Below are 22,395 nucleotides of genomic sequence, written 5' to 3'. Positions count from 1 at the left end.
AATTAAAAAAAAATTATATAGTACAAAATTCCGTCAAGGTTACACTGAAAGTGCTCATGTCATTATAAAATAGCATAATTATTTCACTGGAAGCAATCTGTGAAATGTTGCAAAGCCATAAGGTTACCTCTACCTTTTAATGCCGCACTCCTTAAAATGTAGTCTAAGAAAATAATTCAAGCGGAAGGCTACAGGCGGAATGATGGCAACATTTTGGAAAATACCCAAATATCCAACAATACAGGAATCATTTAGTAAATTGTTGTAATTAGACCCTATGGGACACTATGGGGCCATTAAAACAATGTTGAAAACTCCTTAATAATCTGTAAAGTACTTACTGTTTGGCGTTGAGTGACAGATGGGGACTATAAATGGCACATGAGACATAATTACATAATAAGAATGAGGTCAATGATTGAAATTGAATATGTGCCAGCAAAACATTAATTGGTATTCAGGATACACATATTTTCTATTTTCAAAACTTTGCTTTGGTATTGAGATGACTGTTTTCCTCATGCCTGAGGATGAAGAGGACAAGTGGGAACAACAGCCCAGCCCCCACAGTAGCTGCAGCAGCTGCACCCTCTCTCAGCCCTGGGCCCAGCCAGGAAGAGGGTTGGATGGAAGAGTTACACGCTCCTAATGATCTAAGACACCCCTAGCTAGGCACGTCTACTAGTACATGGCAAATAGTGGTTGGCCAAGCACTCCCTGCTGGGTCCCCATGGATCCCCCAGCTTTTGCCACAATGTCCCTCAAGAATCTTAGAATGACCGTGAGACCAGCCAATGGTGGGTGTGATTGAGAAACCACGACTGACTGTGGTTGCCCGCATGTCTGCCTGCACAGTCAGTTCCTCTCTGCCTCAAGGCAGGTGTGTGCTCTCTGCTCTGTGCAACTAACTCTCCCATTCTCCCAGGGTAGCAGAACCGACGCATTCCCAAGTAGCCAGTGACAGGCAAGGCACCCTGGGATTCCTCTGGCTCTCACATACTTTTGGCTGAGGCTGCATATCAAGCCCTTGAAATCATGGGTCCTCCCAGGTCCCTTTGGAAACACAGCAAGTAGCTCCTCATTTCCCCCTGACCCACTGCAGTGAAGACTTTTGGGGTTTACTGGTGAGGAGGACCTGGGTAGGGAGAGAGAAAGAGAGTCTAGGGTGTTAACTTGCCAAAAGCTCCCAATTGCTAAGCACCTACTAAGTTCTGGGCATTATGCTGGGGACTTACAGTTATATCGCCAGGTGGGGGAAGAGCAGGGACTGGGCCCGGCTAATGTGGCTCAGTGGTTGAGCATTGACCTATGAACCAGGAGGTCAGGGTTCAATTCCCAGTCAGGACACATGCCCCGGTTGCAGGCTCGATCCCCAGTAGGGGGCATGCAGGAGGCAGCCTATCAATGATTCTCTCAAAGAGCAGGGACTGGAATCAGACTCCATGGGCCCTAACCTCAGCCACTTCCTCAGCTTTGTGCTTGGAACAAAGTATTTAACCTCTCTAAGCCATGGTAGTGATGGTGATGATGGATCATACCTTCCTCGTGGATTGCATGCAGAGTCAGTGCATTCTTAGCCATCATTAATATTAATGACCCTTATTTCTACCCAATGAGGTAAGCAGTATTATCCCTATTCAACGGATGAGGAAACTGGTTCAGAGAGGTTCGGCAGATTGCCCAAAGCTATCCAGCATCTTAATGACAAAACCTGGATTCAAACCCACACGGACCTAAGGGCCAACCTCTCATCTGACTGTGCTTTGCTCCATTTGAATGCAGTCTAATGCTTGGTTTGCAGCCCCGGGTTCTGCAAATGTGCAGCAATTCCTGTATTTTGCAGGAATGTCAATCACTCACTAAATATGATAAAAAAAATAACCTCCCACATTTATACAGAGTGCTTTAAACTTATAACAATCTCTCACATTCACATTTAATTCTAAGGGGGAAACCTACTTTTAAGTTGTATAAATTTTATACAGTACAGCAAAACAAAGAGAAAACACTGACAGTGACCCATAACCTCATACACACACACACACACACACACACACACACACACAATCTATACCATATATATGCTATGTGTATCTGTGCATGTAGTACACGATGCAGATAAATTAAAAAAATACTTTTGAAGGAGGGCTGTTCCCATTAAAATAAAGGCTTTGATCTCAGCATTAGCCACCCTCCCCAGGCCCCCCTTAATGTTCACCTCAATGCAAAAGATGTGCAAAGAGGGGCCTAAACCTGAAGCTGGAAACGGATTTAGGGAAAGGTGAACTGCTCTGGTAAAGAGAACACTTTGCAGCACCTGTGGGTGATCTGCGGGGGAGGGGTGTGGGAGAGGGAAAGGTGAAGAAAACCTGCCCACTGCAAGGACTTTACGTCTGTGGGAGGATTTTGAATTGTTTGCTGGGTAGCAGTCCCTTGCCCAAGTTCCGGCAAACACTAAGAGAAGTTCCACACTGCAGGAAACTGCCTTGTGTTCCTGCAGCTGTGGCGAGGGTGGTGGGAGGGGCCAGATCCACATTTGGTCCAGTTAGGACAGTGCAGAGAAACAGTGAGGTCCTATAAGTCAAGGCAGGCGGTGAATGGGGCCATATGTGCTCCCCCGGGAATCTCCAGAGGTCTTGTGGCAGGATCTGGAACAGGGGATTCATGCCAATACTTTAGAGCTCTAGCAGATAAACTGGCCCCAGCTGATAGATGGGCTGTGTAGTTATGTTTTGAAAAATTGGGACTTATTGGCATATGTGGTTTTGTAAGCTTTTTTTTTTTTTTTTTACTTATTATAGCATGATTGCTGACCCATGCCATCCGATATTCTGTAAAAACATGGTTTGCAATACCAGCATAGATTCCCACTGTGGGCATGCACAAAATGTATTTAACTATTCTCCTACTGGCGATGCACTTAAGTGATTTCCAAGTTTTTGCCCTCACAAAGAATGCAGTGATGCCCTCTATGTATACAACCCTTTTTGAGCAGCTCTGATTATTTTGCTAAAAAGAAATTAGCAAACTGGCCTCTAAGTATTCTGTGCCAGTTAACCCACATGCAGAAATGCCTGCTTCATTGCTCCTTGCTAATGCTGGTTAGTAGCAATTAAACATAGATACACTACTTTGGTAATGTTATAGGTTAGAAATGCATTTATTTGTTTATCTGGGACACTGAACATTTTGTTTTTCACCAAATTCTTTTTTACCATTCATATTTTGTTTGTCAATTGCATGATTATACCCTTTAGCCCTTTTTTGTAGCAGTGATAGCATTTTTATTGACTTGTTAGAGCTCTTTTATATGTAAGATTATTTCTTTCTTTCTCAATTTTGTTACATATTTCCCCACATCCAGTTTATCCATTTGTTTTTTTAAATTTTGTTAATACAGTATAGAAGATTTTTCTTCTCCTTCTTTTTCCCTTTTGATGTAGTAAAATTTGTAAACTCTGATTCTATAGTATATTTGTTTGCACTTAATGAATTGAAAGCTCCTCCTAGTACAAGAACAACACTTTATTTTTTTCTGGTTCTTGCTTTTTTCAGCTTTTAAGTTAAGTTCTTAATAGGTCCAGAACTTATAGAGCATATCATGATATGTATGCAATGGGTTCCATTTTTCCAAATTATTAACCAATTACAAATATATTATTTGTTAAGCAGGTCTCCATTCACATAAATTTTAAAAACCTGGTCTCACTACATACTGAATGATTTTTCTGGGCTTAATTATTACAGCTATAATAAATGTCGATGTTCACAGTGAATTCCCCACCACCACCACCACCACTGCTTTCTCAAAGTGTTCTTCACCCCTTTCTCCTGTAAATTCTTTCACATCAATTTTCAAATCCCTTTGTCAAGTTCCAAAAAGAATCCCATTAGGCTTTTGATTGCAGTTGTATTAAACCCATAAATTAATTTGGGGAGAATTGATATCTTCCCAATATTAAATTTGCTAATCCAACAACATGATATATCTCCTCATTTATTCAGGCCTTGTTTTATCATCCTCAATAAAGTTTTGTAGGTGTGTGCATTTTTGTATAGATTCTGCACATTTCTGTGTTTACTCCTAAATATTTATATTTTAATTGCATTTGAGAATAGGATACATTTTATTATATTTTTATAATGGCTATTCCTGGCATATGGCTATTGATTTTTGTTTATTTGCTCTGAGTCAGACCATAATACTGAAATGTCTTAGTTTTAATAACCTTTGGTTTGTTTGTTTAGTTTATTCTCTTAAGGCTTTGAAACTACAAGAACATTTTCTGCTACAAATAAGAAAGTGCCTTTCTGTTCCTAGTTTACTAAGAATTCTGATCAGTAATGAAGGCTGAAGTTTTTAAAATTACTTTCAGTCTCTCTGGAGAGGATCAGATGGTTTTTATCATTTGACCTACTGATATGAGGCATTATACCAATAGTTTTTCTTACATTCAACATTTTTCATCAGTGTATTTCTGGAATGAAACCAACTTGGTCATGGTGCCTTATGCTTTCATAATGATGCTAGATTCTGGGGTCACATTAGAAAAAGCTTGAGTTTGTAGCTATATAATTAAGGCTCGATTCCCAGCTGAGCCACTGGGCCAGATATATGGTGTTGGGTAGGTCATTTACCTTCCAGTCAGTGGTGATAATTATACCCACCCTACTAGGTTGCTGCAGGAATTACAAGAAAATACTCAAAACAAGCCCGACACTATGGGCCTTGCATATGATAGATACTCTAATTGTGTAGCCACTGGTTCCATTACTATAATCATCCATTTTCCTTCTGTTGTTGCCTCAAGATTTCCAAAGCTATAGTAATGATTGACCTCAAATTTTAATATAGTTTGGAGTTATTTCTTTTAAATTCAACTAGCCTGATAAACAAACACAGTTAGCTTTTCTTATCATTAATGCCTCTCTGTCGCTCATTTTTTCTTCAAATCTCAACCTTCCAAGTTAGGAGGGATTGGGGGAGTATTTACCAGTTATGTTTATTGAGCTATTGTACTTCACCTTCTGAGTGGTCCTCGTTCTCTAGGGAGCATGGGGTGGCAGAAAAATCTAAGAGTAACAAGATGTTTAATAGGGCTTTTCTTGTTGCTTTAGGATTTTAGCAAGGCTGCAACATCGAGACGATTAAGCGGTAACTACTGCCACATCCTGCAGAGGGTAGCTAAGGCACTTCCAGGTGTCCCTTCCAGTTGGCCCCTCACTCTTCACTCCAACACCACACTCAGCCTGTACAATAAGTAGACTGTGTGGGTTGCGACTCTGAGGTTGTGTATTGTAGGCATAAGGGGAAATGGCTTTATCTTTTCTCCTACCCTTCCATAAGCCAAGTGATGGGCGCTTCGGGAACCACTTATAGATACTGTGTGTGCAGTGGAGGGAGAGGGTCTGCAAGGAGAGGAGATGACGTCTCCTGCCCTAGCAGCACCTGCTCATCTGCAGATACGTTTTGGCTCACACAGCAGTTCCAAAACTGAGTGTGGTCAGAGCAGGCTTTCCTCTCCTTCATCCCTCATCTCTCCTCCAGGGCCCTACCCCCCAGGGGAAGAGCAGAGGCATCACAGAAGCTGGGCGGAGGGGAAGTGCATGAATGGACCTTATCCCAAATCCACATCTTTTTAGTAAGTGGTGGTCATAGTCCATCTTCAGTGGCTGCCTTCAAGCGGGCTCACCTGCACCACTCTAGACACAATGTCCCTTGGGCATGGCATGGCATGGCCTGCATGGGAAACCCATCCCCCTTCCCTAGTTTTTCACAATGTTGTGGATTTCTCCATTCGTCTTTAGACATTGCTTTGATGTTGAGTGGGATGGTGATTCCACTTCTATTGGCTAATTTTGATGTGTTTTTCTTAAGATTTGTGGATCATCTCACCAGGATTATGTCAGGGCAGTTAGATGTCTGTGCTCATATCATCATCCTTCCCAGAAGGAAGTTGTGTTTACTTCTAATTCAGAGCCCTAAGAGTTGATCCAGGTTATGCTATCCCCCATTGTACAGCGAGATGTGGGGGGGGGGGGGGCTGGAAAGGCCTTCCAGGGCTACTTACGTGGCTTTTTTCTACTTAACAGACCCTCAATTATTCTTTCCCTCTTTCTATGTCTCCACTCTGCCCTAGAACGGCAAGCTAGACTGGAAACTCAGTGCCCACCTCAGGATGCTCGTTGCAGAGGTTCAGGACTCACTTCTACCCCCTGTTTGCAAGGGCATCCTCACTAGCCTTGACCTCCCATAAGAAAGAGGCTCTGGAGAACATGCCTCTCTCTTACTTGGGATTAGAGACAGAATCAGAAAAAGGACCAGTCCCATTCCTCCCATCATAAGGTTCCATTGCAGCCACTCCAAGGCTCGCAGCCACACATCAAGGAGTCCACAACACCTGACGACCACACACTCCCCACCTTCGTGGCAGCAACCAGAGCTTCTGCACTAACCCACGAATGTCAGAGAAAGTACAGCAGCAACTAGAGAATTCCTTCATAATAGGGTTCATCATGCCACAGTGAGGGAGAGCAGTTTAGGTGCTGACACCCTCTCCGCAGGCCTGAGGTTTACTTCTAAATAAAGTTCATTAAGGGGCTTCTATATGCTGGGTTCTCTGATAGACATATAACTTATCTCACTAAAGCTTCACAACAAAATGGTGTATTGCACTACCCCATAAATTGAAAAAAAGGAACTGAGGCACAGACAAGCAACCTATTATCCAGCTAGCAAGTTGTGGCTTAAAATAAAAACCAGATTCTTTTTGGTTCTAATGCCCCTATTTTTTTTTCCACTAAATTCTAATGACCTACTGTCACATCGCTGGATAAAAGAGGGTGGTAGACACATACCACTTTAAGTAGAAATCCATAAATATTAAATAGCATAGAATGTGAGATCAACCCACAGGTGGAGAGAATGGGAAGAGAACCCTCCAAATCAGCAGCACCTGTCCTGTTTCTGGCTGTACACAGTCACTCTTCCCGTGGAGAGCCTGAACGCCATGAGATCACAAGGAAGTGGGCTCCCAGGCACTGGGCCTGAGATTCCCAGCAGTAAGCAATCATGGGGGATGTATGACCACTTGACTTGCTGGATTGTTGCTTGGTGACTCCATAACTATGATGAAAAGACTGCTGCCCAGATTATGGCTCAAGCAGGACTCTGGGGGATGAAGGGAAGAGCTTTCTGGAGATTGATACCACTTTAGGTGGCTAAAGACCTATTTTGGAGATAAGGAGGAATATATCCCCTGAGAGCAAAACCAGGATCCATAAGTGAGTGTTGCATGGAGACAGATTTAGGTTACAATGAGGGAGAGTTTCTCTGCCTGATGCTGGGTGATGCAGAGACAAGCTGGACCAATGTTGTGTCTGCGCCTCTTATTTCACCTGCCTTCTCTACTTACTGAGTTTGGTCCCCATTCTCAATGTCATTGCCCTTGGTTCTCCTTGTGGGCTCCAAATGGATGATAATTCTGATCCTAAGTTTTCCTCCCATCTACCTCTGCTGCTCCAACTCTTTTAAACCTAATGGAGATTCTCTGCTCCTACAAAGGACCCCGTTTAGAAGTGCATGATAACCAGGCTAACACTGGGTAGAGAATACTAGAAACCACCCCGGATCCCAGCAGTGAGACAGTCTGCCATGGGAGAGTGTGAACTTCCCATCAGAGGCAGCATTCAAAGTGAGGCTGCATAGGCACCAAACAGGCCTCCCTAGGCCCAACTCATATCACTGGATGTCTGCTGTTGGGGCTGTGCCACAGGAAGCCACCCACTGTTGTAGACAAGAAAACCTCTGAGAGTCCATACGACAGTATGATCATCATGTTTGGAAGTGGGATTTCCCACTGGATGAAGAACAACAAAAGAATATGTCCACCCTTCCAGAAGCCAGTCAGCCCGGAGAAATGGACAAGTAAGACTTCCTGCATTGATATGATGATTCATAATCATAACATGCGTAACAGCAGCAGCAACAAATAATGATGATTGGTTTCATTATAAGCATCTAAAGAGCATTTTGAGCTTTCCAAAGCACTTTGATGTACATTATCACATTTGCTCCCCAGGCCTGTATCTCAGGAAGGATGGTGAATGATTAAATGGAGCAAAAGGAACAAAATGATGAATGAAAAAAGCAAGTGAATGGGGCATCTCAAGAGAACAGCATGAAGAAAGAGAATTAAATTGCTTTCATTGGTGCTAAGAAGTCCCTTTGATTCTAAAATCCAGGTGCAATCAGGTGCCTCTCACGGCAGAGGGAGAGGTAATCTGCTGGTCTCCCCTGAACTCCAGGTTTACATACAGCATCACCAGTTGTACATCTTCACCTCACACACAAGGTATGCGGACCTAAACCCACTGCCTTTCCCCAGCCCATCTTTTGTGTTTTCCACCTCAGAAAATGGCTCCACCAAACTCTTATTGATGATATCTATGCTTAAGGGGTGGACCTTGCCAGCGCCCTGATGGTGTACCTGCTCAGTGCCCTGTCATGTGGATGTGTTCCATCATGACTGACATATTAGGAAACAATTTGAGCATAACACGAATTTCACATTTGTATGCAGACACATGAGTGAAGCGGAAAACTGTACCCATCTGAACTGAGCCACATAGGAATACACATAATACATCCCCACCTGCCCTTGCTGACTGGGCCCTCTGGTATCTTACTGAGCTATACCTGAACTTGTACATTTTTGCTATGAGCCTCTGCCTACTTTTAGCATGTCCTTCCTAGGCCAGCCTCTGACCCCAGTGCCTAGTACAGAGTCTGGCACATGGAAGTGACTCAGTAGATGTCTGGTGAAAAGGACTACTGCGACAGGCATGGCAGCCATTCATTCTCAGCTGGTCTCCACAGTGACCAGTCTTCCTATCACCCAATCCCACACGCAAGCGGACACTTGCAGAGGAAGCTCCATCAGTCCACATACTGGGGGGTTCCTCAGGTCAAGAGATTTAGCTCTAAGCTCTGAATTGATTTGTAACCTTGGTTTGATCACTCTTAGCCTAAGTTTTCCTCCTATCTACCTCTCACCGATGCCTCAAGGATCAAGCATTAAAATGGGCATTCTGAAAGTGGTGTGTTGGTGTGTCACAGTCTATGAGTATTTCTTAAATGTGGGTGTGTATCAGCATCACCCAGAGGACTCCTTAGAGCATAGATCTCTGGGCCCCAATCTAAGAATTTCTGAATCATTAGGTCAGGGGGGTGGGGCCTGAGAATTTGCCTTTCTAACACATTCCCAGGGGTGCCAATGCAGGGGGTCTGGGGACCACACTTTGAAAACCACTGCTCCAGATCATTCTAAGAGCATTGCTCTTTCCACACCAGCCTTGTTTTCCTCCATGAAGTTTGGTATTTCAATACTTGACTTTATGTTTATGTTTTACCCTTTATGCTGTTTTGTTGGAATCGAAACCCAGCCTGTAAATTCCTCTGGGCAGAAATTATACCTTCCATCCTCCACACTCTCTCATTTTCTATTTTGAAAAAAAAAAAGAGTATGTTTTCAGTGCTATTAATAATGAATGGGGAAAGGGTAGGAGGACTCAGACTACTAACCCATAAATGAATATCAACCTTGGAATTCTCTTAAAAATTAATTACGAGGCAAAGAACATTCTACCATCAGTGGAACTGTGGGAAAGATTATCTTCTTAATGACACATTTTAGAAAATGTGGGTTATTGAAGATTTTAGTCATAACTTACTTAAGCAACATTTTTTTTAAATATAAAGCTATAAACAGCATTTCAACTCATAATTTTTATAGTGATAGTCAGACAATTGTGTTTTTAACATGCAAAATCCATTGCACGGTCATGGCAACAATTTTCAGTAGATCGTAAATTTTTATTGAGATGATCATCTTGCGATTGAATTTCAAACTGTATTATATGATCATCAGCAATAAGTCCATGGGGGCTCCTAACAGTACTTTGAATATCATTTATAAAGATCGAAAACCTTGGAAACCCTTAGATTTACCCTGTGGAAAGAGGCAAGTCTCACCGACAGGATAGAATCAATTATTTTTATGGATGGATATTGAATTGCAAAGCTGAGATAAGGCATTACCTGATTTAATAACATATCCCATGTCCTTTCAAAGTAGTAAGTTTCATAATCAGGTTTCAATGAGGAATTTTACCAAAGGCCCAGTTTTGAAAATAATCAAGAAAACGGCACTTCCATTCATCACAGTGGTTCAATAACATTCAAAGGAATATTCCCAAGCAATGGCAATATTAACTTTGGGTTACATAGAGCCAAGATACACGACTGAGATACTTTAGAATGGTTCTAGTCAACTCCTCTGGAACTCTTATCTTGGCAATGTGGATGTGTTCCGTCATGACTGACACATTAGGAAACAATTTGAGGATAACGCAAATTTCACATTTGTATGCAGACACATGAGTGAAGCGGAAAACTACCCAACTGAACTGAGCCGCATAGGAATCCACACAGAGCACCCACCTGCAGCATCTCCCCGCTCCCTCAGCTCGCCGCCGGTGTGATGAGCCACATCCAGCCGCACCTGGTGTATCACGCTCCAGCACTTTCAGACGCCCTCCTCACCATTTCACATTGCCTTTCAGGCTGCAACCTTTCTCACGCCCACTTCCACAAGCAAATGTCAGGACTTTCCAAGCTAACACCCCACATGTGCTGCAGTTTTTATGCATACCCTGGCCATTAACGTGTGTAAAATTGTGCCACCAGTTTTACTAGGTTTCTCTCTTTTTTTTGAGGTGACACTGATGACAAGTACGTGTGTCATGCCTCACAAGCCCATTTATTTTTATTGCACGGCTTTGCACAGTGCAATGATTTTTAAGAACACACATGTCACACTGTAGCAGAATGGACTGTTTTACTTGGCTTTTTGTTCCATGGTAGGCACTGTGCTGGCATGTCTTTCTCTCCCCACCCTGAAGCCAACAGTGACGCCTTTTCCCTTGGAAACCAGCAGCCCGTGCCATGGCTTCCCTGCCCGCCCCCCCAGAAACACCCCCAACTGTTTGTACCTCACAGTTGGCCCAAACCTCTCTGCTTATTCACCATGCTGCAACCAATGACCAAGGGCATTGGAGTCAGGTGCAAATCCTGGCTGCCACTGGCCAATTCTATAACTTGGAACACAAAGTTTAAAAATACTGAGTCTCTATTCATTCTCATATATATGAGATAAAAATACTTATATTGAATAGTTAGAGGGGGAAATGAGATAATAGAAATAATGTGATTTGCCAAAAAAAAAATTAAACACTGAGTTCTTTTAATTTCTTGAGTTGCATTCCCGTTTTGAAAAATAATCAAGAAAACGGCACTTCCATTCATCACAGTGGTTCAATAACTTTCAAAGGAATATTCCCAAGCAATGGCAATATTAACTTTGGGTTACATAGAGCCAAGATACACGACTGAGATACTTTAGAATGGTTCTAGTCAACTCCTCTGGAACTCTTATCTTGGCAATGTGGATGTGTTCCGTCATGACTGACACATTAGGAAACAATTTGAGGATAACGCAAATTTCACATTTGTATGCAGACACATGAGTGAAGCGGAAAACTACCCAACTGAACTGAGCCGCATAGGAATCCACACAGAGCACCCACCTGCAGCATCTCCCCGCTCCCTCAGCTCGCCGCCGGTGTGATGAGCCACATCCAGCCGCACCTGGTGTATCACGCTCCAGCACTTTCAGACGCCCTCCTCACCATTTCACATTGCCTTTCAGGCTGCAACCTTTCTCACGCCCACTTCCACAAGCAAATGTCAGGACTTTCCAAGCTAACACCCCACATGTGCTGCAGTTTTTATGCATACCCTGGCCATTAACGTGTGTAAAATTGTGCCACCAGTTTTACTAGGTTTCTCTCTTTTTTTTGAGGTGACACTGATGACAAGTACGTGTGTCATGCCTCACAAGCCCATTTATTTTTATTGCACGGCTTTGCACAGTGCAATGATTTTTAAGAACACACATGTCACACTGTAGCAGAATGGACTGTTTTACTTGGCTTTTTGTTCCATGGTAGGCACTGTGCTGGCATGTCTTTCTCTCCCTGCCCCGAAGCCAACAGTGACGCCTTTTCCCTTGGAAGCCAGCAGCCCATGTGCCTCACAAGCCCATTTATTTTTATTGCACGGCTTTGCACAGTGCAATGGTTTTTAAGAACACACATGTCACACTGTAGCAGAATGGACTGTTTTACTTGGCTTTTTGTTCCATGGTAGGCACTGTGCTGGCATGTCTTTCTCTCCCCACCCTGAAGCCAACAGTGACGCCTTTTCCCTTGGAAACCAGCAGCCCGTGCCATGGCTTCCCTGCCCGCCCCCCCAGAAACACCCCCAACTGTTTGTACCTCACAGTTGGCCCAAACCTCTCTGCTTATTCACCATGCTGCAACCAATGACCAAGGGCATTGGAGTCAGGTGCAAATCCTGGCTGCCACTGGCCAATTCTATAACTTGGAACACAAAGTTTAAAAATACTGAGTCTCTATTCATTCTCATATATATGAGATAAAAATACTTATATTGAATAGTTAGAGGGGGAAATGAGATAATAGAAATAATGTGATTTGCCAAAAAAAAAATTAAACGCTGAGTTCTTTTAATTTCTTGAGTTGCATTCAGAGCTGTGACATCTCAGGGATATAGTTAGAGACAGAATCTCGGCCAACACCCCTTATTAGAAACAGCAGAGTGGCCCGGAGCCCTCAGGGACACAGCTGGATCCAAAAGGTCCTTCCCCAAGACACAGCCCCAGCCAGCACACTGGTAAGCAGCATGCAGGAACCTCAGAGAAACAGGTGGAGCCAAGGACCCCCGGGAACATGGAGCCAGGGACCCCCAGATGAATGGTCAAAATCAAGAACTCATTAGGGTCAGAGGCCCAGCCCAGGGATCCTCAGGGACACAGCTTCCATCAGAAACACAACAGGAACTGGAAGCACTCAGAGATAAAGTCCAAATGAGACCTTCAGGGGTCACGGCCAGAGCCCGGAGCCCTCAGAGACACGACGACAGGAGGCCTCGGACAGTGATGCTCAAACTAGCCTCCCACTGGCAACACTGTCAGAACCGGACACAGCCAGAGTCTGTCAGAGCCAGGAGGTCTGCACAGATGTCACCAAAGCCAGGAGGTCCTCTGAGGCTACACCAACACCCTGACTGTTTTTCTCCCCAACAGGACGCAGGCTCACACCGAGAAGTTTAGGTGTGACTGTCACAGAGGAAGATCTGCCCAGCCTCCCAAATGAAGCCAGGACGGAGGCTCTTACCTGCACACTTGGTCCTGGTGGTGAGCGGAGGCCCCGGGGGCCCTGTGCCCCCCTCTCCTGGTCTTGTGAGTAGAACCCGGATCTCATACTCCACATCCGGGTCCAGGTGCCACAGCTTATAGTTGGGTGAGTCCACGATGTGGGTCTCGGCCCAGGTGCCCGTGGTGGTGCGGTACTCCACCTCCTTCAGGATGATGGGGCCGTCCCCGATGATGGAGTTGGCGTTCGGCTTGATCCATAGGTACGTGGCCCCCACAGCCAGCAGCTCTGGGGGGGCAATAGGTGTGGGAGGCTCTGAAAGACAAATGGTCAGAAAAGGACATAAGACTCTCATGGTTACAGAACAAAACCCAAGCACGTGAGGGACAGGATTCCAGACAGAGCCATAAAACAGCCCAAATCCCTCTTTAACCCCATTGAATAGTTAGAGGGGGGAATGAGATAATAGAAATAATGTGATTTGCAAAAAAAAAAAAAGTAAACACTGAGTTCTTTTCATTTCTTGAGTTGCATTCAGAGGTGGGACATCTCAGGGATATAGAGACAGAATCTCGGGCTTACTATGATTTTCACTTTTTTGTATGTAAGTACCTGAATCAGTATTTCTTCACTAACTACATGTCATACCTCCCCTAGCTCTTTCACTTAAGAAAAGGGAGAGGGCGCTTGTGAGGGAAGGGTCTTTCCAGAAGACAGCAAAGCCATCTGGGTTAATATTCCGCTTTCAATCCTCAAATGAGAGCCTGCCTTTATCCTCAAATGAGAGCCTGCCTTTACTGAAGCAGAGTTTGGTTCAAAACCCAGGGTTGTCTGAGGTTTACACACATTTCTTTTACAGGAACACAGAGATTCCTAGTGGAAGTTCTCCCTGAGAGTGACTTGAGCTTCAGTAGTGAAAGGATGACGGCACAGCAAGCATCAGCTTCTCCCTCGATCCCAGCAGGTTCCTCCAGCAAGGACAGAGCCACTGGCCACAGTGGCCCCGGTGGGAATCAAGGGTCAAGGGAAGAGTCATGCCAAGTTATACTGTTCTAGAGGCCCGGTGCACGAAATTCGTGCACAGGGAGGGGCCCTAGGCCTGGCCAGTGATCAGGGCCGATTATGGGGCGACCAGCAGGGTGATCGGCACTCAGAGATAAAGTCCAAATGAGACCTTCAGGGGTCACGGTCAGAGCCCAGAGCCCTCAGAGACACGACGACAGGAGGCCTCGGACAGTGATGCTCAAACTAGCCTCCCACTGGCAACACTGTCAGAACCGGACACAGCCAGAGTCTGTCAGAGCCAGGAGGTCTGCACAGATGTCACCAAAGCCAGGAGGTCCTCTGAGGCTACACCAACACCCTGACTGTTTTTCTCCCCAACAGGACGCAGGCTCACACCGAGAAGTTTAGGTGTGACTGTCACAGAGGAAGATCTGCCCAGCCTCCCAAATGAAGCCAGGACGGAGGCTCTTACCTGCACACTTGGTCCTGGTGGTGAGCGGAGGCCCCGGGGGCCCTGTGCCCCCCTCTCCTGGTCTTGTGAGTAGAACCCGGATCTCATACTCCACATCCGGGTCCAGGTGCCACAGCTTATAGTTGGGTGAGTCCACGATGTGGGTCTCGGCCCAGGTGCCCGTGGTGGTGCGGTACTCCACCTCCTTCAGGATGATGGGGCCGTCCCCGATGATGGAGTTGGCGTTCGGCTTGATCCATAGGTACGTGGCCCCCACAGCCAGCAGCTCTGGGGGGGCAATAGGTGTGGGAGGCTCTGAAAGACAAATGGTCAGAAAAGGACATAAGACTCTCATGGTTACAGAACAAAACCCAAGCACGTGAGGGACAGGATTCCAGACAGAGCCATAAAACAGCCCAAATCCCTCTTTAACCCCATTGAATAGTTAGAGGGGGGAATGAGATAATAGAAATAATGTGATTTGCAAAAAAAAAAAAAGTAAACACTGAGTTCTTTTCATTTCTTGAGTTGCATTCAGAGGTGGGACATCTCAGGGATATAGAGACAGAATCTCGGGCTTACTATGATTTTCACTTTTTTGTATGTAAGTACCTGAATCAGTATTTCTTCACTAACTACATGTCATACCTCCCCTAGCTCTTTCACTTAAGAAAAGGGAGAGGGCGCTTGTGAGGGAAGGGTCTTTCCAGAAGACAGCAAAGCCATCTGGGTTAATATTCCGCTTTCAATCCTCAAATGAGAGCCTGCCTTTATCCTCAAATGAGAGCCTGCCTTTACTGAAGCAGAGTTTGGTTCAAAACCCAGGGTTGTCTGAGGTTTACACACATTTCTTTTACAGGAACACAGAGATTCCTAGTGGAAGTTCTCCCTGAGAGTGACTTGAGCTTCAGTAGTGAAAGGATGATGGCACAGCAAGCATCAGCTTCTCCCTCGATCCCAGCAGGTTCCTCCAGCAAGGACAGAGCCACTGGCCACAGTGGCCCCGGTGGGAATCAAGGGTCAAGGGAAGAGTCATGCCAAGTTATACTGTTCTAGAGGCCCGGTGCACGAAATTCGTGCACAGGTAGGGTCCCTAGGCCTGGCCAGTGATCAGGGCCGATTATGGGGCGACCAGCAGGGTGATCGGGGGGCCCCCACTTGGCTGGCCTGGGGCCTGCGGGCTGGGGGCAGCTCCTGCATTGAGTGTCTGTTCCCTGGCGGTCAGTGTGCGTCATAGCAACCAGTCATTCCACCGGTCGTTCCGCTGTTAGGTCTATTTGCATATTAGGCTTTTATTATATAGGATTTGTGACCTGTTGCCACTGTATGTATCTTCAGCTAAAGAGACCAGGCTTTCAGCATGCCTTTGTAGTGGCCTCCCACCGGCAAAGCTACAGAAATCAACGTTTGTTTTGTACTTCTTATTGGCCAAGAAACTTCACATGCCTTACTTTGCATAGTTCTTGAGACATTATCACCTCTGTTTTTATAGGGAGGAAAAAACTTAGAACTCAAGTGACCAGGTCACCGAACCAAGATCATGGAGCAGAGGCAGGATGGAACCCACAACCTCATGCCTTCCGAGACTAGCTCTCCCCTCGGGAGGCAGTTTGCCTCTTGATGCCCATTTTGTAAAAATCAAAGGGGATATATTTTTTATTTGTTGCAAAAAATAGCCATGGAACAACAATAAAGAAAGTAAGAAGCAAGAGAAAATGTGTTCCCTTCCCTACCACCCAACATAATAGCCTTTTTTATTTCTCTATGTTCCATTCCAGTTCTATTCATATAAGTAAACTTTTTTTCATGCAGTTCCAGTAACACATAGATACAATGTACATTTGTTTTCCCTTCAACTTATTATATCCTAAGGGCTTTGCATATATACTACCTGGATTTTACCATCCCTGTCTTTAACAGCTACCAAATAACCCATCAGGTGATCACACTAACTATTCTCCATTTGTTGGGCACATGAGTTGCTCTAGGTTTTGCTATGGTAACTAATTCTCCAATGAACATCCTTGTGGGAATGACTCCAGTCCTGCTTGTCTCATGTTTTCTTAGGACCAACTTCCAGGAATGGGATTATCTGTAAAGGGTTATGAGCAAGTTAATGAGCAGATTTAGGAAGTGGAGGGTGGGGGAGGCATTTGGGAGTGGAGTACAAGATTCAAGACCTTTAAGAGAACCTCTGGGTTATTCAGGTGACTGAAGCAGGTATGAGCTTCCGTTTGGAACTCAGGTGAGTGCTCCCGGATAGATAAAACTCATTCCATGTTTTCTTTCTAATTAATTACCCAACAACAAAGATTCTCCGCAAACAGAATAATTGCTATGAGACAGAGTTGGACAATATTTTCTCAGAGTGGCTCAGAGCAAATCTTAAGGGACAGCTTCAGATTGCCTCTATTATAGCCTGCCATTTGGTCAGAGAAGGAAATTAAGCGGATTAGTCAAGCTAGATGCTTTTCTTTACAAAGCCATGGAGGTTATTACTCAAGGCCTTGTTATCTCAAAGGTGTTTGCAAATTGATTTTTGGATAATTTGTTCCAGGTAGAGAAGTTAAGTTGGCAGACAGATAATTTCTGGGCTCATCCTTTGTGCATTTTAAATATACAGACCCATGATCAACTCTCCCGAGTTTCTATCCATCTCCAATAAGGCCTCATGGGTGATATCTGCAGCTCTGCGAAGACCCAGCCCAACCCCTTTAATAGAATTACTCACTGATGGACCCTGGACAGAACTCAGAGCAGCCGACTTCAATACTTCAGGGCTGGCACAAGGGGCCACATTAAACTCTCTTCCATCGACTTTCTACTATGGTTTGTACTCTCCAGTTTCAAGATTAGTAGTAAATTGCTGACCACCAGAAAGAAAATAAAGCATTAATCTTCCCAAATGTTGAGTCTCTTTTCACGTATTTCTGATGGTCAGTGCAAGCATCGTTGCAAACATTCCCTCGAGTATATAAATGTCTCCATCTCCAATGACTTACTGGCTCACAAGTCCCTGTGCAAACGGACCAATGCAGCCATCTCTTCCTCTGTCCTCTCAAGAGAACATCGTAGTGTTTCCTGTCCTGGCACCAGAAAGCAGTCAGGTTATTGTGGTATCTATTCTTTTTTCTCATTATTCATTGATTATGATTGGCATTCTTTAGAAGTCACATGTACTAGTGGCTCCAAGAGACAGAAGCTGGGATAAGACACACAATAAACTTTTTGGTAGACACCACCCTTTCACAAAATGCACAGAAAGATCATGCTGATTTGTGTCAGCTCTCCTCCCTGTCTGTGATGAACTGTTCAGCCAGACAGTGCAAGAAGCCTAGGAAGCCATCTAATCCAACCACCGAGAGTCAGAAAGGAAACTGAGGCCCAGAGAGGGCTCAGGGCCTGTAAAGCTAGAAGAAGTGGGGGTGGGACATCATAACTCGGGGCTCAGGTAGCATCCCTGCTCCACCCTCTCTACTCTTGTACTTGAGAGCGATACTTCAGGAATTAACTAGAAGGATCATTAAAGGAACCTGACACCAGTGGTTCTGAACTTAGGGGGATGCATGGGGCCTTGTGAAAATACGGTAAGAAATTCCAGGCTCCCATCCCAGGACAATGCACATATGCACAATAGCTAGAGTTTGCACATCATTTCCAGAACCCTCGAACCCTCAGGAAGCCCATGCACAAAGCCCTGAAGAGTCTATGTTGAGAATAAAGGAAGACAGACCATACGCCATAACAGCTTACACTTCTCTGGGACCCCACAGGCACCCTTTGTTGTACGAGCTAGAGGATGGGAGTCCAGTCGTGTCAGAGGATAGAACTTGATGAAGAGTTCACAGATCTAGTACTTACAGGCTCTCAGGTCCCCAAACATTTGGGTGAAGATGAACATGCTAAGATTTCCACAGGACAAACTCAAGTAAATGTCTAGCTTTCCATGACCATGGTCCACCAAACGCATTCATAGATTTAATATGTGGTCTAACATATTTAAAGGATGAAGACAAGCCCCTGCCCATGAAATGTTATATCCTAAGTAGAAATCATCCACAGAGGATGTCTGAGCAGCTTGGGTGGCCATTACACACACCACAGACTGGGCAGATTAAACAACAGACATTTCTGGAGGCTGGGAGTCCACGATCAAGGTGCTTGCCATTCAGTTTGTGGTGAGAACCCTCTTCTGGGTTTGCAGACTGCTGTCTTCTTGCTGTGTCCTCACACAGTGGGAAGAAAGAGGTCTCTAGTCTCTTCCTCTTCTCATAATGGCACTAATCACATAATGGGGGCTCCACCCCCCCATGACCACATCTAAACCTCATCACCTTTCTAAGGCACCCCTTCCTAGTACAATCACATGAGGGGTTAGAACATCAACAGATGAATTGGGGGGGGGGGCCAGGCACAAACATTCGATCCTTAGCAGAGGGCATGTTCTCAAATCCACTCTCTCTTCACAAGGACTTTGTCTAATGGTTGTGGACTTGAGAGGAACAATCTCGCAGAGAGAAAGTCCCTCTGTAAGAATTCCTACCCAATACGTACCCTGTGCTTCTCATGGGCCAGAGTGCTGAGTGTAGAATTTAGTGGTGAAAAGAAATACAGGTGGAAAGAAATAGAGCAGTCAGAGGGTAGGGCAGCCAATGAGAGCAGCAATGACAATAAAGTGCAATGAGGGTCATGATGGGAGTGACAGAGGTAATTATGGGGCTGTAAAGGGACCTCGCCTGGTCTAGAGGTTTGGAAAGCTCTTATAGAGAGAGCTTGAGTGTGATCAGTGGGCCCCGAAATTCATGTAAGTTTGTGGACAAAGAGATTGTCCTGAGAGTCCTGTAGTTGTGATTTGAATGGTGAAGTATACACAGGACTAGAATAGAACACAATGAAAATGACATGTTCTGAACACTGGTTCATTTCTTCCTTCATTCATATACACACACTGGGCACCTGCTATATGGCACACTCTGTCCTGGGCTCTGAGGGTACAACAGTGAACAAAACAGACACAGAGCTGGTTGCCAGGAGCTCACATGCTAGCTTCCACTGAAGGACTGAAAGACAGAGATGTCAGGAGAGAAAGAAGTTGATTCAGAAGCTGTTGGGTGCTGATGATTCAACCAATTGATGCATATGCATACAACAGAATACTACACAGCAAGGGAAAAGGAACACACTACAGATACACCACATGGATGGACCTCAAAAGAAAATGATGTCCTGTAAAACAAGAAAAGGGAAGGATGCATGATGATTTCATTCATAGGAAAAGTTCAAGAATAGGAAAGTTGATCTATGGCAATAAACGTCAGAATCACAGTTACTTATGGGAGCAGGTGATGAGCAAGGTGAGGCATGAGAGAACGCTCTGGGGTATTGGGATAGACTACATATCAATTTGGGTGATCAAATATTACTAATAATCAGAAAAGCATTACCTCTGGTGGGGTGACTGCCTGGAAGGGGGCATGAGAAAAGTTTCTGCAGTGATAAAAATTTCTGCCTCTTGGTTAGAGTTGTGTAAGACCCATCCAACTGTACACTTAAAATACAGATATTTTGTTGTGTGTAAATGATACCCAGAAGACAGACTAAGGAAAAGAAACAAACAAAAATATGGCTTGTGTGTGACCCAGCAGTTGGGAAACGTGGCACTACATCTTACTTGGAACTGAGCCATAGAATATTGGGGGAATGAGCCTCAAACCCTCTATCATACTTCTCAACTGTGCAAAGCCAGGAATAACTGTATGACATTTGATGGCACTCTACACTCACAAAATCTGGAACCAAATAAGGAGGAGGAAGTCTGGCCTCCAGGGAGCTGAGACCTAAGCAGGGAGATGGTATTGGCCCCCACCAGCCAGGCATCAAAGCACTTCAAGGACAAGACTATGATCCCTCCCTGAGGCCACGTGGCAGCCCCCCTGACTCCTTCGGCATGGAGGTGGTGAGGTGACCCCTTAATGTAATTCTGCCTGGTCCTCAGGCAGCATCTCCAGACCAATTCTGTCTTCCTTTTCCCTGCTGTGAGCCCTTGTAACAGTTTGACTCCCCAGAAACTCCTACAGAGAGCATAAGTGCTTCAAATAGCCGGAGAACAAGTTTGGTGCTGACGCACTATCCGCTCCAGATAGAAATCAAACGTTTTTGAGAAAAACTGAATGTTTCTAAGATGAGAAGTGAGCCTTGCCATGTTTAAGGTGGCTGTAACCTGGCCTCCAACACCGACCACCAGCCTCCTGACCCCACCTGATCACCTCCCTACCTGCACTGCTATTTACTAAACCCAAGGGTCTGTGGGAACGCCCTGCCCCACGCGCCAACATACACACATGCCCCACGCTGTTTCACCTTCCCGCTGCCAGACTTCTGCACATGCCATTTCTCCCAATGGGGATGTCTTTCCTTTCACTTTTAATCAAACTATGCTTTTTCTTTTTTTTCCAATTCTGCTTCCCGACTACTCGGTTGTGTGGTCTACGGGGCTCAGCACAGAGTAGATGTTCAAAAGTGTCACGCTGATTAGATATTCTACTGATTTGCATGCATCACTCTTTCATAAAATTATAAAATGAAGATCAAAAAGCAGAAAGGAAACTGGCTTGGAGCCGTGGGCCCTGTCTTTTTTTGCCCTGGTTTTACCATGCGCCAGCTGGACAGAACACTCAATCTTTGCAGGTCTCAAACTTTTCATCTTTACAATCAAAGACTGATTTAGGATTCTAATTAGAAAGGTATGTGAATTTCCTGCCAGAGACCATAAGGATTCTGTGACTAAGTTCACTGACTCCGCCCTGACTGCGAGTCGTCAGCCGCGGACCCCACTTCCTCTTCCTTCCCTGGCCTGAGCCCACCAGGTCCTTGAGCAGAAGATATAATAAGTAGATACAGTCATTCCTTGGGATCCGTGGGGGATTGATTTCAGGACCCCCATGGACACCGAAACCTGTGGATAAAATTGTGTAGTATGTGTATGTCACCTCTTCATATCCTTCCGGATATTTTAAATCATCTCTAGATTATTTTCATACCAAATACAATGTGAATGCTATGTATATAGTTGTTATATTCTACTGTTTATGAAATGATGACAAGAAAAAGTCTGTACATATTCAGTACACATGTAACCACTATAGGCCTAACTACATAATACGTGTCAGCAACATGTCACTTTTTTTGGTTGGTTGACTGATTGGCTGAATTCACAGATGTGGAACCCGAGAATACCGAATCCACCAGTTGGTGCCTACTAGAACTAGTCTTTGTGATCTAGCCTAACATATGGTTAAAGTTCAATAAATACTAGATGTTTTCTGTAAATGAGTAGACAAAATATTTGATAAGTTTTCCCAAAATAAGGTGTTGGCATAGCAATAAGGAAATGAACAAAAGCAAGAAGGATAATGTTACAGAGACTAACAAATGGACATCCAAGCTAAGAATCAGAAGTGTTTGGGGAGGGCATAGCAAACAAATGGAACAGAATGATAATCAAAGACAAGGCTAAAAAATGTCCTTAAAATAAATGAAGTTTGCCGACTATGAGGAGCACAGTGGGTTCCAGACAAAATCAATGACAAGACTCAAAATTAAGCCCATCCTGGCAATATTTTGAAATACAAGACTAAAGAAAA

At 44.6% G+C, this 22,395-nt stretch overlaps 1 protein-coding gene across 1 annotated transcript in view; it reads right to left on the bottom strand.

The window, feature by feature from the left end:
- The window catches only part of PTPRT (protein tyrosine phosphatase, receptor type, T), a 694,385-nt gene that overhangs the window by 499,190 nt on the left and 172,800 nt on the right, over positions 1 to 22,395 (bottom strand). The window contains exons 9-10 of the mRNA XM_014543700.1: positions 14,774 to 15,067; positions 13,318 to 13,611 (exon numbers count right to left, since the gene is read on the bottom strand). Of these exons, the coding sequence (XP_014399186.1) occupies positions 13,318 to 13,611; positions 14,774 to 15,067 (588 nt within the window). The remainder of the gene's footprint in view (positions 1 to 13,317; positions 13,612 to 14,773; positions 15,068 to 22,395) is intronic.

The sequence above is a fragment of the Myotis brandtii genome, unplaced genomic scaffold (genome assembly GCF_000412655.1).
Source record: "Myotis brandtii unplaced genomic scaffold, ASM41265v1 scaffold333, whole genome shotgun sequence".
Taxonomy (NCBI): Eukaryota; Metazoa; Chordata; class Mammalia; order Chiroptera; family Vespertilionidae; genus Myotis; species Myotis brandtii.
The sequence above is the reverse complement of the archived record's forward strand: the minus strand, read 5'-3'. Positions and strand labels throughout refer to the sequence as shown.